General features: G+C 28.0%; 3 protein-coding genes and 1 long non-coding RNA gene across 14 annotated transcripts; 2 read left to right on the top strand and 2 right to left on the bottom strand.

The window, feature by feature from the left end:
* Positions 1–1,176: 1,176 nt before the first annotated feature.
* On the bottom strand, positions 1,177–3,168 carry LOC114934505 (uncharacterized). 4 transcript variants are annotated; one of them, XM_085485837.1, is made up of 6 exons: positions 3,085–3,167; positions 2,689–2,824; positions 2,388–2,612; positions 2,102–2,273; positions 1,938–2,023; positions 1,177–1,515 (listed from the first exon to the last, which is right to left on the bottom strand). In XM_085485837.1, the coding sequence occupies exons 1-6, from the start codon at positions 3,112–3,114 to the stop codon at positions 1,262–1,264; spliced, it is 903 nt and encodes a 300-aa protein (XP_085341963.1). In that variant the 5' UTR covers positions 3,115–3,167; the 3' UTR covers positions 1,177–1,261. The 4 variants fall into 4 exon arrangements, with proteins under 4 accessions (XP_085341963.1, XP_029162984.2, XP_085341965.1 ...); XM_029307151.2 differs by having other exon boundaries at positions 1,917–2,023; XM_085485839.1 differs by having other exon boundaries at positions 1,413–1,515; positions 1,889–2,023; positions 3,085–3,168.
* Positions 3,169–3,990: 822 nt separating this feature from the next.
* Positions 3,991–8,302, top strand: Gale (UDP-galactose 4'-epimerase). Of its 6 annotated transcripts, none has more exons than XM_029307156.2 (8): positions 3,991–4,172; positions 5,010–5,180; positions 5,709–5,854; positions 6,140–6,258; positions 6,342–6,632; positions 6,781–6,961; positions 7,574–7,858; positions 7,987–8,302. In XM_029307156.2, exons 3-8 carry the CDS (start codon positions 5,725–5,727, stop codon positions 8,037–8,039), a joined length of 1,059 nt encoding a protein of 352 aa, XP_029162989.2. In that variant the 5' UTR covers positions 3,991–4,172; positions 5,010–5,180; positions 5,709–5,724; the 3' UTR covers positions 8,040–8,302. The 6 variants fall into 6 exon arrangements, with proteins under 6 accessions (XP_029162989.2, XP_029162988.2, XP_029162986.2 ...); XM_029307155.2 differs by lacking the exon at positions 3,991–4,172 and adding an exon at positions 4,179–4,321; XM_029307153.2 differs by lacking the exons at positions 3,991–4,172; positions 5,010–5,180 and adding an exon at positions 5,187–5,303 and having other exon boundaries at positions 5,762–5,854.
* A 2,972-nt stretch (positions 8,303–11,274) lies between these two features.
* Positions 11,275–12,774, bottom strand: LOC146724979 (uncharacterized). 3 transcript variants are annotated; one of them, XR_014925441.1, is made up of 4 exons: positions 12,526–12,774; positions 12,156–12,311; positions 11,705–12,039; positions 11,275–11,631 (listed from the first exon to the last, which is right to left on the bottom strand). It is a non-coding gene; the product is annotated as an uncharacterized LOC146724979 (long non-coding RNA). The 3 variants fall into 3 exon arrangements; XR_014925442.1 differs by having other exon boundaries at positions 11,718–12,039; positions 12,526–12,773; XR_014925440.1 differs by having other exon boundaries at positions 11,275–12,039; positions 12,526–12,750.
* A 682-nt stretch (positions 12,775–13,456) lies between these two features.
* Positions 13,457–15,200, top strand: LOC114931706 (protein phosphatase 1 regulatory subunit 42). The gene is made up of 6 exons (XM_029303839.2): positions 13,457–13,469; positions 13,972–14,075; positions 14,188–14,419; positions 14,508–14,627; positions 14,687–14,824; positions 14,957–15,200. The coding sequence occupies exons 1-6, from the start codon at positions 13,457–13,459 to the stop codon at positions 14,992–14,994; spliced, it is 645 nt and encodes a 214-aa protein (XP_029159672.2). The 3' UTR covers positions 14,995–15,200.
* Positions 15,201–16,672: the final 1,472 nt, after the last annotated feature.

Genomic DNA, 16,672 nt, shown 5'->3' on the forward strand with positions numbered 1-16,672 from the left:
TCAGTTATTCGAAGATGACTGGCGGAGCATCGCAGAAGATTTTGAAGATATATGGGACTTTCCACATTGCATTGGAGCAATCGATGGAAAGCATGTAACCATTCAAGTAAGTAATACTTGTATTATAATTCTTTTCAGGCATTATTCAAATATTAAAAACTATCGGGAAATAAATAGAAAAAACAATACGAGCAGACTCCAATTTTCTTGCAGTATGTGAAAAATATATAATAATCTTTGTGAAATTTCAGTGTCCGGATAATGCTGGCTCCAATTTCTACAACTATAAAAACAGTCATAGCATTGTGCTATTAGCTATTTGTGATGCCAATTATATTTTCCGGTTCGTCGATATTGGTGCGTATGGCAGGCGAAGTGATGGAGGCATTTTTCGTGAAAGCCGATTCGGTCAACAACTTAATGCAGGTCAAATGAATATCCCAAAATCGGACAGTTTTTACAAAGGAGGCCCGTCTTTGCCTTACTGCATTGTCGGGGATGAAGCCTTTCCATTGAAATCATATTTGCTAAGGCCATACTCTGGCAAAAATAACTTGTCCGCCGAACAGCACATCTTCAATTATAGACTCAGTAGAGCCAGACGAGTGATAGAGAATTGTTTCGGAATACTTGCTAGCCAATGGCGAGTTTATCGAAAACCGATCATTAGTAGTGTGGAAACTGCTATGAAGATCGTACAAGGTACAATCTGCATTCATAACTGGCTCCGCAAGAGTGATATCGAGAAGAACAATTATATTCCACCAGGTATGTTGGATAAAGAAACGGCTGTGGGTGATCACATACGAGGTTCGTGGAGGACGATTATGGAAGATGGTTGTGCATTTGTGGACATCTCCAAATGTAGTACAAATACAAGTACTCGGGGTGCCATGCTCATTAAAGATGAATTTTGTAAATATTTTAATAATGAAGGCTCAGTAGCATGGCAAAATGATAAATGATACATTAGCATATTATTTCGTTTTATTTATAATATTATACTAGACATCACAGATATAATCATTATTTGTATACTACACATGCAAAGGAAATAAATCACACCTTTTAATCATGCAAACTAATTCTTTAAAACTTCTTTTTCCTACTTTCCCAGATAATCATAACTTTAATGTTTCTTGGTATCCCGGTCCAGTTGAGTAATAACTATTTGAATAAATACGCTTCGGCTTTATTGCACTAACAAAATCAGTCTCGTTTTATTACTATACATATATTATTCATATTATTATATTTTACGTTATATTATTGTTGTTGCCGAATTGTCGTTACGCAATAATTCAGCACGTAAGAGCTCGTGAATTTTCAACATTATTGCGCGTCTGCGGACTGATGACAACTCTCGTAGCTGGCAGGCAATCATCGAAGTAAAATTGTCAACTTCGTCAAGAACAGGAGGAGTTGGCAAAGGTGGTCGTGGAGTCTGCAAGGCCTCTGCTATCTGCTTCATCAAGTCTTCTTCGCGCTCAGTACTTTTTCGTTTTCTTTTCATTCCTGAAAATGAAAGAATGACTTTTACATAATAATACATTTTGTATTATTGGACAAAATTTGATGTAGCTAGCTGTAATAGTACTAACAAGTGAGATATTCAATTTGTACAATTTTCCTACAATATATATATATGTGTGTCGGTTGATAATTAATGTGGAATTTTGAATATAATGCGGGGTCTACGATGCAGTCGTTACAATGTTACGACGCTGTGACGGATCAATCAAAGAAGAGAATATATGATTTTTTTTCTCTGATTGGTCCGTTGCAGCGTCGTATTGTCATAACGACTACATTGTAGACTCTGCAAAAGTTTTATTTTATTATTGCATATTCTTCTTATTATTCTCTTTCTGTTTTTAAATTTATTTACTTGCTCGTACAGCTTATGAACGAAATACTTTTTGATGCATCAATCGCACCGTTGACTTCTACGACGTCCACACTTTGGATTTCCGTGTCATCATTGCTAGTGTCTTCCTCACGACTCATCATATTTGAAACTGTCCTGAAATACAATAAAATGAAATAATATCAATATTAACTGTTTTTAGTATTGCAGTGAATGCTTTTGTGAAATACTAACTCTTTTTCCAAAGAAGTGTCACGTAAGAAAGACAACAATTCGTAATGTTGCCACTTTCTGCGAGATGGTTTACTTCCTGATCCACTTGGCAACTTTTCAAGAGAGATTATTTTCATGTAACGATCCCTTAAGTTCTTCCATTTTTTTTTTACCTCATCGACAGAACATTCGCCTGTAATAATAAAATCGTACTGTTATATCACTTTAATTCTATTGAGTTTTCTTTAACTACTCTCTTTCTCTCTCTCTCTCTCTCTCACATACACACACAAATATATATACGTACCATTCGTCGCATTAGCCACTTGCTTCCAAAGTTGTTGTACAGTTTGCCTGTCACGTTTTGTTATACTCAGTTTTTGATTCCATAACAGTTCTCGTGCCAACACTTCTGTAATGATAAGTTCTTCCAGGTTTTCCACTGGGCACGGCTCTTGTGTCGGAAGAGGCGATTCTATTACAATCTGCTCTGCTCCATTAATCGCACTTCGGCGCACAATGCTTCTATCTTCTACAAAATATTTAAATTTTTACATTCGCTCAAATAGTATTATATCGATCACTTTCACCTTTTATATTTTACTTACCACATTTGGGATATAAATACAAGCTATTCACATCAAAAACAATCTCTGAATAATTTGCAAAACATTCATGGGACCATGTTTCTTCATCCTCAAGGTCCCCAAGAATTATTTCGCATAATCCGCATGTGTATACTTTCTGCCATAAAAAAAAAATCAATTATATCACCCGATGTGTCATTCTAAAGTTCGGTTCCAAGTCATAAATGTTTATAAGAATTGAAATAGATTCGTACGCACATGTTACGGTACGTTTTTCTCTTCCGAAACGACCAAAACATACACTTAACCTCCAATCTTGAATTATGCACAATCATATATATTACCTTCGCGATTGCTTTCTTAATATTTTTTTATATTAAACTTATATTATATTTGGATATAATAACATACACTAACCTTTGGAATCTCCACATTTACTCCTGCCATCGTTTCAAAATAAAATTGAAACGATGGCAAGAGTAAATGTGGAGATTCCAAAGGTTAGTGTATGTTATTATATCCAAATATATATATACATATATATATATATATATATATATATATATTTATATTTAAAATATATTACATACATTATATATATATATTTAAAATTGAAAATTAATTCAATAAAATATTGTTAATGTATATTATATATATCTAGTTATTATATTTGTTGATTAAAAATTTTATATAATTTTTTAAAATTTATATATAAAATTATACATATAATTTAAAGATAGAAAAGGTAAAATAAATAAAAAATTAAAAAATTATTTATTAAAAAATTATTTATCGTATGCATAATTATAACACAGTAAAACCAATATGTGCACTCCACTCTTTTTCTGATTTGGCTCAATTCGTACTGTGCATCGCCATGTTCTTAGATGAAACCAATCAGATGCAAGATCAGTATGATGCTCAATGCTCAAGAACGGTAATATTGTGGTGTATTATAAACGCCACAGCTCAACTACAGAAGATATGTGCAATAAATGTATGTTTACAAAAATTATATTCTTTTTACATTATTTTATAAATATAAAATTTTTAACAATAAGTAATAATCGGAATATTTCTCAATTTGTGCTTAAACTATAGATACAATAAAATCTGAGGCACTTTAATAGTTGATACGCTACTGGCCCATCCAAAAACATGGCAGATAGGCCTTCACACACGAATCTACTTAACACCATAGACATAAGCGGGGAGTACACACTTTTGCATAGGCGCACAACCGTAAGCATAATAAATCTTGATTGGTCTATAAACGTATGAATAAGAAATTCAACCAATCGAATTTCTTATGCATATGCTTATGCGCTTATACAAGAGTGTGTGCTCCCCGCTTGAGGCGCTCGAACTCTACGCACCTATCCTAACCACGAATATATCGCAACGCGCCAGCATTCAATCAGATCGCAAATAAAGAGGCTTCAACATTTCGATATATTCGAGTAATCGACTTAACATGCTCTTTTTAAGGAAAAGAGTAGTATCAGGTAGTATATACAGCAAAAATTCTTGTATTCTTCCATGCTCCGATATTGATAGACTGTAGAGTTGTAGAGCTCAATATATCCTATGCGTATCGAAATTGTTTTAATCGACTGGTATTCTTACTACAAATCTTCCCTTCATCTCAGAAAAGGTTCCATGAATTTTATATGTAATCTATGTAATTGACGAAGAAAGAATCAGAAAGTCACTTATTCGATCACAAATTTCATTTAATTTATTATTTATTATCAACGACTAATCGTCATAATTTCTAATTGTATAATATATATATATATATATATATATATATATATATATTATACACATACACACACATATATATAAAACTTCTAATTGTATATAATATATATATATATATATACACACATTATACAATTAGAAATTTTATGTGTGTGTGTGTGTGTGTGTAATATATGTAATTGTATAGTGTGTGTGTGTGTGTGTGTGTGTGTGTGTGTGTGTGTGTGTGTGTGTGTGTGTGTGTGTGTGTGTGTGTGTGTGTGTGTGTGGTGTGTGTGTGTGTGTGTGTGTGTGTGTGTGTGTGTGTGTGTGTGTGTGTGTGTGTGTGTGTGTGTGTGTGTGTGTGTGTGTGTGTGTGTGTGTGTGTGTGTACATTATACAAATAGAAATTTTGACGTTAATCAAATTTAAAATTCTGTTATTGATTATTTTGTAAATTAATATCAATGATTAAATTAATATGCTTGATTGAAGTTTTTGTCAACATATAGAGAAAATATCAATTTTTTTTATTTAAAATGTATCTGGATATCGTCACAGCGTCGTTATTGTTATATAAATTGCGGTATGTTTTGTAGATGATGAAGGAGACGTAAATGATGGAAATTGAACAAAATTATCGGATGTACACGCCTCGGAATCTTTTCGATTGAATTCGTTAGGTCACTTTTCATCAGTGATGAACGATGATGTGTCAATGTTATGTAACTTCATCATGATTGCGTCATCTGTCCTTGTGTCGCGATAAGGTCAGTATGTATGGTTATCACAGAATAAGATGTATCGATTAAACTGCACTGCTACTGATTTTTCTAAAACTCAACTGGCACGGAACAGTTTTAACAGCTTGTGTGTACAACTATATATATTCTGTAAATATATTGTACATATACATCTTTTTCATCTAACTCTCTTAGAGATGTATAACTATAATATAAAAATTATTACTGTAAATTATTACATACATATATATATATATTGCATTTTGTAACAGTAAATTTATTTTTATTATATTATAGCTTATTGCGGTACAATTTGATAATATTGTACATTAAATTTTTTTTTTTTTAACTTTTTGAAATAAATACTTAAAGTTGTAAAGTTATATAAGAACACAAAATATATAAAAATATTATATATATATATATATATACACACATACATACATACATACATACATACATACATACATACATACATACATATATACATACATACATATATATATATATATATATATATATATATATATATATATTATGTTAACAAACAAACAGCATTTTGCAATAAATAATGGCAAGCAAATCTTGGAATGTTCTGGTAACGGGAGGTGCTGGGTATATCGGTTCTCATACAGTCTTGGAATTATTAAATGCAGACATTCAGGTGGTAGTAATTGATAACCTTAGCAATGCACATAAAGGTGAAGTATAAGAAGTCATTTGATAAAATAGTGATATAGTGTATATATTTCAATTTATCAATTTAGATAATATATAAATAATAGCATATATTAAAAGTATTTTTTACATTGAATTTTAACATATTTTCTATCAAGAATGTACTAAAATATCTAGAAGTTAAACAATTTTTAACAATTACCTATTTTAATTTAATTTAACACTGTTTTTTATGTATATATCACATAATATATTTCTGCATATAAAAATTTTACAGATTTATTAAGTTATTTCTTTCTCATTCACAGACTCGAATTTTGAGAAACCAGAATGCCTCCTTAGAATAGAAAAATTGACAAATAAAAATATTACATTTATCATATGTGACATTATGAATATTAATGATTTAAGAAATGTATTTCAGAAGGTAAAGTATATATTTATCGGCGTATAACTGATATTATGTTTGTTGATAGTATATGTGATTCAAACTAAAAATATTCATTGCAGTATACTTTTCATAGTGTTATACACTTTGCTGCATTAAAAGCAGTTAGTGAATCATGTCAGAAACCACTTGAGTACTATAAGATTAACGTCAGTGGAACAATAAATTTATTAGAAGTTATGCGAGAGAACAATGTAAAACATTTTATTTATTCAAGCAGTGCTACAGTTTATGGTGTACCTCAGCAACTTCCTTTAATGGAAGATATGAAAACTGGTAATTGCACGAATCCTTATGGGCAGACAAAGTTTATGGTAGAAGAAATATTAAAGGATTTGTGTATATCAGATAAGGTATATATGTATTTTACAAAGTATATATATTACAACAGTATATATATTACAACGTATATATATATATATATACATATACGTATAAAAGTATGTATATTACAACAGAATAATATGTATAATCTATTTAAATAGAAAGTATTATTTACAGGAATTTTCTGTTATATCTCTGAGATATTTTAATCCTGTTGGTGCACATCCTTCAGGTCAAATTGGAGAAGATCCTAATGGTGTACCAAATAATTTAATGCCTTATATTGCACAAGTCTCTGTTGGAAAAAGGGATACATTATTTGTTTATGGTAATGACTATGATACACCTGATGGCACAGGTAAAAATTCCATATATTTCTGTTTGCGGAAAAATTTAATTAAAAATAAATCTTAATATATGTACAGAGTGTTTTGAAAGTCTGGAAACGGTCAAATATCTTATAACCAATTTTAGACAAAATTGTTTAAAAAAATTGTAGGGTTTAAAAATATGTAACAGATCTTATCATTTTAACCTTGAATAGTGTTGCCAAGATTAGGATAAGATCATCTCGAATTTTTTAAATAATTCTAACTACTATATTTTTTATATATAAATCGATTCTTTACAATGTTCTGTACAAAAAATTATAAGGGTATGATGATAAAAAAATGACTAATGTACGAGATATTTTGTACTTTAATTTCACATAATCTTTCATAAATAAAATATTTCAACAAATATTTATTTTCTGATGATCTTATCTCAATACTTTTATACTCAAAATAATGAGGGAAATTAAGTGGTGTAAAGAAAACAACTGTTTTTAAGAACTGCTAGTTATAAATTACATACTAAAGAGGATATATATATATATATATATATATATATAGAAAGAAAGAAATATACTTAAAAAAAAGACAAGTTTAAAGACAATTATAATAAATTTTTTTTCTAATTATGTTGGCAGGTATGCGTGACTATATTCATATTATGGACTTAGCAGTAGGACATGTGAAAGCCATAATTTATCAAAAAACTCATAATCTGAGAGGATTTAAGGCGATAAATCTTGGCACTGGAAAAGGCTATTCTGTGCTTGAAGTTATACATGCATTTGAGAAAGCATCTGGAAAAAAAATCTCATACAAAATAGTTGAACGTAGACCAGGTGACATTGCTGTTAGTTATGCGGATGCTAGTATCGCTAACAAAGAACTGGATTGGATTGCTACAAAAAATATGGATGACATGTGTAAGACATAAATTAGTATAATAAAATTAATAGCAGTCATAACAGTTATGTGGAACCGTTTTTATGCAATTTCATGAAATATTCATTATAATGTTCTAAAATTAAAAGTATATTGATATTTTTTTCAGGTTTAGATACATGGAAATGGCAACAAAATAATCCAAATGGATATAAACATTAAGAAACAGGATATATATTATATCTAAATAATCAATTCAACCTTATATATTTTGTCTTTCGTATATTGTCAGAAAGATCATGAAATCACGGTGGTGTATAGTTACCAAAGTTTAGACCAAAGTATATTAAAAAATTACATCTTATATCTGTTACATTAAGTGAATTTAGTATGAATATATGATGCAAGTTTAAAAAGATTTAATATTAAATATTTTATTTAATATCTGGCATAATTGTAATTTTATTAAACATTTTAACATTTAATTGCATTAAAGTTCAATTTTGTAATTTCATTATTCTTCCACATATTTGAAACACATTTAATAAACAAATGCTCAATATATTAGATGTACACACAAATTTAAGTGTATACAGGGTGTTATAAAAGTACCGGAACAGCAGAATAACTCGAAAAATATGAGTCCAAAAAATGTTAAGTACTGGGTTTTTATGATTTTTTCCTGGCTATCTGATGTTCAAATGGCCAGGAAAAAATCATAAAAACCCAGTACTTAACATTTTTTGTAGGACTCATATTTTTCGAGTTATTCTGCTGTTCCGGTACTTTTATATAATCTCTAAAAACTCACCTTTAAAAAAAGGTAAAAAAAGGCGACCAGTTAAGGGCACACCATTAACAAAAATTATCCATTGCAAACCCATGTACAATAGAATTGTATGAAAAATTATCGATTATAAACCAATGTACAATCGTAACAAAAGTAATGAAATAAAAAAAAAATTGCGCCAAGTGAAAGTAGAAACTTGTACCAGTGGAAAATTAAAGTTGCAGACATATATAGAGTCGTATAATGAATCAATAAAAATTATATTTGCAAATGTAGAATTGTACCATAAAAAAACTTATCTTTTAAAAAAAAAGATAAACAAGATGCCAAGTCCATGCGCCATATGAAAAAGTGTTAAACAAAAAAGTATTTTTAAGTAAAAAAATCTATCAATTGACAAAAATTTATGTTCTAAAATTAATATCTCTACAAAAAGTAATGTCCAATTATTGCGCGAATAAATAAACATTTTTATAAAAAATTAAAATTTAAAAACTTATGCAAATTTAAAATTAATATAAAATAAAAAGAAATAAAAAAATTTTAGTTAAAAAAACTGGGCGCGCTGCAATGAGTTTAAAAGTAACAATTTAATTTTAATATCATTAGAATATTATTTAGCAGCGCGCCCAGTTTTTTTAACTAAAATTTTTTTATTTCTTTTTATTTTATATTAATTTTAAATTTGCATAAGTTTTTAAATTTTAATTTTTTATAAAAATGTTTATTTATTCGCGCAATAATTGGACATTACTTTTTGTAGAGATATTAATTTTAGAACATAAATTTTTGTCAATTGATAGATTTTTTTACTTAAAAATACTTTTTTGTTTAACACTTTTTCATATGGCGCATGGACTTGGCATCTTGTTTATCTTTTTTTTTAAAAGATAAGTTTTTTTATGGTACAATTCTACATTTGCAAATTTAAATTTTTATTGATTCATTATACGACTCTATATATGTCTGCAACTTTAATTTTCCACTGGTACAAGTTTCTACTTTCACTTGGCGCAATTTTTTTTTTATTTCATTACTTTTGTTACGATTGTACATTGGTTTATAATCGATAATTTTTCATACAATTCTATTGTACATGGGTTTGCAATGGATAATTTTTGTTAATGGTGTGCCCTTAACTGGTCGCCTTTTTTTACCTTTTTTTAAAGGTGAGTTTTTAGAGATTATATCATTCATTTTTGTATATGATAAGCATCTTTAAATAAATAAGCAAATTCAATTTTTCTGGCATTTTCTTATTTTAGGTACATATATATCCAATAATTAATATACAAAATTAAATATTATTCATCACACAATTTGTATCAAAATAATATATTTTTAAAAATTTATTTTAAATTTATTTAATCATTTTTATCATTGTGATTGTAGTGGCAAGGATTTTATTGCTCAGTGTCATTGCAAGCATCTGGCCTGTATATACCATAATATATTGTGTAATACATTGGCTAAGTATGACAATATGGATTTTGATAGATTCCCATGGAATATTGGAATTTTGTCGGACTTGCAGTCATCCACCACATATGCAGCCTACAATTAAAGAACGCATTTATTCCATATTATTTGCTTCCGTTATTGGCATAGTGCACATTTTTATATATCTCAATGCTGTAGATAGCAAAACATTTTGAAAACATCTATCTTTCTATGTTATCTGCTTTTTTGAAAATATTGCAGCAAATTTATTATGGCAATATGCTTGTCCTCCTGCAGTTAAAGAGGCTTAGTACTTTGATATAATCTTTATTATTTGTATCATTTCCTTTTTCTTGGGAATTACAGCAATGCTTTTGTACTATATTGTCTTACATCCCTCAAAAAGACAACATACTTCAAACGCACCAGTTCAAGCAATGTAACTTTGATATTTATTTACTTTAAAAAATGAGAGATAAATTATACAATATGCAATTAACCTTATCTTATGACTTTTATAAATCTTATGATCAAATCTAACTCTCTCTTAATCTTTATTATGAAAAGAATCTCGGTATTATATGAAATAATTTCATTGTATAGTTTAACTTTCAAAAATTTTGCAAAATAAAATAACTCACATTGTATTTCTACCATATATATAAAAAAAAGATAGGTAAATATAAATAAATAAATATATATTTATGATATACAATAAATAAATATATATTTATATTTATATATATATATATATATATATATATATATATAAAATGTTGGATTTTTATTATATATATATAATTTCAAAAAATCTTTTTTATATGCTATTGAATTTTAATACATACAATTTTGATTATATGTATTTTAATTGATTATATTTATAAGTATTTTTATATTATCTTAAAAAAACTGCATAGAATTATTTGTGCGACACTCTTATATGTATGTATAATTAATAGGGACCAACTACACATTTTTTTTTCCACTGAATAAAAACAATCTCAATATTAAAATTAAATTATAAAAAAGATACTGTGATATTTTATTGATGAGAAATGTACATTTATAATTGTATTAAATACAAAAATAAACATGCCATGAATTACTATATATACATATTTTCATAATTATCAAACTTAAAAATATAATATTGTTACCAAAGAAGAAAGTTACTATTTAAAAACTCTAAAAGTACATAATTTGTTAAATTAGTAATTAAATACTGCATTTTGTATAATTTTTAAGCTTTATTCTTTTATTTTTCTGTATTTAATTGAATAGATATTAACATCCACAATGTAGCATACAGATTAAATTAACAACCAAAGAAATAAATCTTAACTTTGAAATATATTTTTGTTTCTTTTAAATATCAATCAACTGGATTTTGTACTACTATTAATATGAATTCTTTATCTGGTGCCATCATAATTTTATGTTTTTTGCTACGTATGCGCAAGAAAGTTAAATTATTTGTTGGATTCAAGTCACGTACGACAGAACGAGCTTTATCTGACAATTGACTTATCAAACCTGCGTATTGAACTGTTGTCGTATTATCTAATGTTGACTTTATAGGAATACCTAAAACAGATATAATTTTATAAATTTTTGTTTACAACTACAAGTAAATCATGTCAATGATCTCATGTAATACTTTCTGCATTCACCACTATTGTTCCAACTACCCTTTTATGAGACTGAATTTGTTTCATAGTTTCTTCAACCTCTTATAAATTATTTCATCAAAATTTATTAATAAAATTTTTATTTTAAATATTCCAATAACGGAAGCAAATCATATGGAATAAATGCGTTCTTTAATTGTAGGCTGCATATGTGGTGGATGACTGTAAGTCCGACAAAATTCCAATATTCCATGGGAATCTATCAAAATCTATATTGTCATACTTAGCCAATGTATTACGCAATATATTATGGTATATACAGGCCAGATGCTTGCAATGACACTGAGCAATAAGATCCTTGCCACTACAATCACAATGATAAAAATGATTAAATAAATTTTAAAAAATATATTATTTTGATACAAAGTGTGTGATGAATAATATTTAATTTTGTATATTAATTATTGGATATATATGTACCTGCAATAAGAAAATGCCAGAAAAATTGTAAAATGGTTCCTATAGCACTGATATTAGATTTATCTTGTTAAGCTAATCGAATGCTGCGATGATAACTAGCCATTGCCCAACCCATGCTCACAAGTGAGCTGATAATGCTACCTGCTTGATGTACAACTGAAAAAAATATAGAAGCTAATTAAGAAAATTATTAAAAATATATGCATACTCATACATAGGCATTTATATAATTGAAATATTATTGAAATAATAGCAAAATATCTGATTTTGTATCACAGACTGTAAACTTGCACATAAATTATTATGACAATAAATTTGCAAATAATAACATTAAAATTGAATGTAAAAATTGAAATTGAAAATATCTAACCCCGCACGCTGTCAATATAGCGGAGGGCAACTATCGCCGTCTGTTGTAAAACGTGCGAGATGGACATTTCCAATACATGCATCTATTCATGTGTTGTGTACGTGTGATATATGTGTGCGCATGTGTTGTATACGTGTGAATACGTGTAGCACGATACTACTATGTTTGCGTGGTCGATGATGATAATAATAATAATGATGATGACGGGGACGTTTCTTAAAAGAAATTTTTCATATTTCGACTTTGCAATTATATATCTCTGCTTACAAATCACGTAGAGCAGAAATAAAGACACTTTTATAATATAATTCAAACTCAATCTATCGATTAAGTCTAGTATAAACTCGATTGCTTCAGCCGTTATTGAGAATTCGAAATATTATAAAGACTCAAATGTCCGCGTTAAGATACACGGTGTCTCGGCTACGCCCTTAACTGGTCGCGAGACACTACCGTGTCTCTTGATATATAATATATAATTTCCGAATATGTTATTTAACCTAATTTAACTTAATTAAAATGATTCGTAGTTAATAGCTTACTATTTGTCACTCTTAATCTCTTTGTCATTATACTCAATTGCATCAGAAACGAGAAATCAATTTTTTTTGCGAAATCTATCGAAATAAATAGGTTTCTTTGCATGTTATTACTCGTATTCGATAATAGCTTATACATGTTGCATATTTCGTATCATCGATACGTCATATGCCATCGCCATACGCTATACGCCTAATGTTTGATCGATAAAATTCTGTAACAGATCGCTTATTGTATTCTTGTCAAAACATTTACTAACGTAATTATAATGGTGAAATTAACAACAGATATTATAGAAAGAAAATGTTCTCATATATTAAGTAATAAATCGCTCAGTAAAACAATAAAAAAGGAAGAATTGCGGAAATTGACTCATTTACATATGAATGACATGTTTATCAGCAGTATTGTAAGTTGCAGAGAGAGAGAGAGAGAGGGGGGGAGGAGAGATTTAATAAACACCCTACATAATAAATTCATTTGTATGTCATTAATTCTGAGTTCTTTTTCAAATGCATATAAAATTGTTTGATACTCCATAAGAATGTTGAATCCTTTTTCATATCATTTTGAACAGATTATATAAATTTATAAAGAATTATGAAAAATGAATTTTTTTGAGCTCATAATCATCTCGAAATGCTTATCTGGAAGTGCTATCTGGAAATGTAATTCATTTTTAATAAAATTTTATGTTTATATAGGGCGACCTCGATATTCATAAAAACTTGCAAGTTATATATCTACAGAATAATAATATATCAAAAATAAAGAGTTTACATTTTGCATGCAATTTAACACATTTATATTTACAACATAATAATATAACAAAAATAGAAAATTTGAGATCTCTACAAAATCTTCAAAAACTTTATCTGGGGCATAATAATATCATTATAATTGAAGGATTGGAAAATGCAAAACAATTACAAGAATTACATATTGAGAGTCAAAAAATACCATTTGGGGAATCGTTATGCTTTGAACCACGCAGCGCTTTTGCTTTATCTGTAAGTACAATATGAATATTGAAATGCAAACTAAATCTTTTTTAATTAATATGGAGATTAATTTATATATCTTTGATAAACATATATATAAATTGTTTTTTTTTTGTTTTAGATGTGTCTAAAAGTTCTTAATATTTCTGACGATAACATAACATCCTTAAAAAACTTAACTGCATTTCGGGAATTAAATACATTGGAAGCAAAAAATAATTTTTTGAATGACATGGATGATTTAATTAGAACAATAAGTACATTAATCTCCTTGAAAGATCTGTCCTTGCAAGGCAATCCTGTTACACAATCTTATAGATACAGGGAAAATCTAATTGCTAATAGCATTTTAGGTAAACAATTTACATATTACTATATTATCATATGTTTACTTCACTATATTATATTTATTACATATTTATAATTTTGTTTTTTGAATAGGTAATCTTGATGGTAAAATTGTGACTAATATTTGTCGAAATTTTATGAAAAAATTTAAAATAAAGAATAACCGACACGTGAAAAAAGAAATTAAAACTCCTCTAGCAAATGATATATCAAGTATGTTAACAGTAATTTAATTTATTAGACAACAGCAGTTATAAGCAAAAAATTTGTAGGTTTTTTGAACTTGCCACCAGCTTTTAAAAGATCTATATCAAGAGCAATTTTTCAACATCCTGGATCACAATTATCTCTAACAATTACTCCTGAATTGATAGGAAGTCAACAAGTATTTCCACCATGGAAACATCCAGGTAAAAAGAATATACATTTTTATTCCACTATATTGATAGCATATTAATAACAAATTTTGCATATATATTATAATATATTTTTGCATTATACATTGATAGCATATTAATAATATATTTTTACATATATATTAGCATTTGGCATCAGAAATATCAAGGATAATCATACATAACAAAGCTGTTCTAGGGTTTTAGAATAACTAAAAACAAAGAGACATTTTTTATTCTATTATCAATAAAAAAATCGCATTACTTATTTTTTTGTCAATTATATCACGAAACAGACGTTTCAAAAGAGATTCACAAATTAAGAAACAAACGTCTGTTTGTGTATGTACACATTATAAAATATTGAAATATATTAAAATATTATCCCTAAGGTAATACACAATATATATATATGTTTAAGGTAATACAATATATATATATGTTTCAATAAAACGTATTAATATATTAATGACATGATTTTTTTAAGTATAATATTGTGCATCAAAAATCTTGTATTGATTATTAGAAATGTATTTTTCACAAATTAAAAATGTTTAATATAAGAATAAAAATGTCCATAGTATTTCTCAACATTTTAAATATTTTGTTTTTATAATACTAGTTTGTATTCAAAACTTGATAATTTAAAATATCAAATATAATTGTTATTAAACCACCATATTCATCTCGACTAAAGAGCCAAACGCGATGTTATTGCGACAGATTAAGATAAGAAAATTTGGAAACTAAGGAATTTGAATCCTATGGTTGGGATCTCAGAAATTCCCCTTGTTCCTTCTCTTAACATCCCCTGTAAAGAAATAGACGAGAAAAATATTGGTCCGAAAGTCGGCTGAATATGGTGGTTTAAAAATTGGAGAGCTGACTTAAAAATATTCTTATTATTGTTTGTCGCGTTTGGACCAATTACGACGCCTTGGTGGAGGGTGGGGGGTTATAAACATTGAGAGAAATATTGGTTTATAAGTGTCTGAATAGCTCAGCTGGAAGAGCAGTCGCCCGGCAAGCGGAAGGTCTCGGGTTCGATTCCCGATTCAGCCGACTTTCGGATCAATATTTTTCTCGTCTATTTCTTTACAGGGGATGTTAAGAGAAGGAACAAGGGGAATTTCTGAGATCCCAACCATAGGATTCAAATTCCTTAGTTTCCAAATTTTCTTATCTTAATCTGTCGCAATAACATCACGTTTGGCTCTTTAGTCGAGATGAATATGGTGGTTTAAAAATTGGAGAGCTGACTTAAAAATATTCTTATTATAATTGTTATTGTTTAAATAATACAATATAATTACTAGGTTTCTAATAAAGTCTTGTAATTTTTGTAAAAGTATGTAAATTGTAACCCCAAGGGGAACAATAAATGTATATCTTCTTTTTCTTTTTGGTTTAAATATTTATAAAAAAAAAAAATTTTAAAAACTTTAAAAAAACTTTTTAGGGTTTTTTTGAAATATAATCTTCGCAAGGAATGTTTTGGCTAAGGGGGGAGGTATCTTCAAAAAAACCCAAAAAAAATTTAAAAATTTAATTAAACATAGTTTATAATAATTTTAAAAAAAACAAAAAATCGAGTTCAGAAAAAAAAAATTTTTCTTATAAAACTTTTAAATTTGGCCCGGGGCTACAAAAGGTGTAGTAATTTTTTAAAGGCCCTTTTCCACCATAAAATGGTTTGATTCTCACCAGATTCCAAAAATTTTTTGTTTTTTAAAAGTCGTTTGCAGTATCAGATTTGGACGAAAAAAAAAAAATAAAAAAAAATTTTTGAAAATTTAGGAGGGGGGTTTTTAAAAAAATAAAAATAAATGAAAAACGTTCCAGTTTTCTTAAAATAAAGGTAAA

The sequence above is a fragment of the Nylanderia fulva genome, unplaced genomic scaffold, assembly GCF_048542155.1.
Source record: "Nylanderia fulva isolate GAGA-0341 unplaced genomic scaffold, ASM4854215v1 Scaffold1096, whole genome shotgun sequence".
Lineage (NCBI taxonomy): Eukaryota > Metazoa > Arthropoda > Insecta > Hymenoptera > Formicidae > Nylanderia > Nylanderia fulva.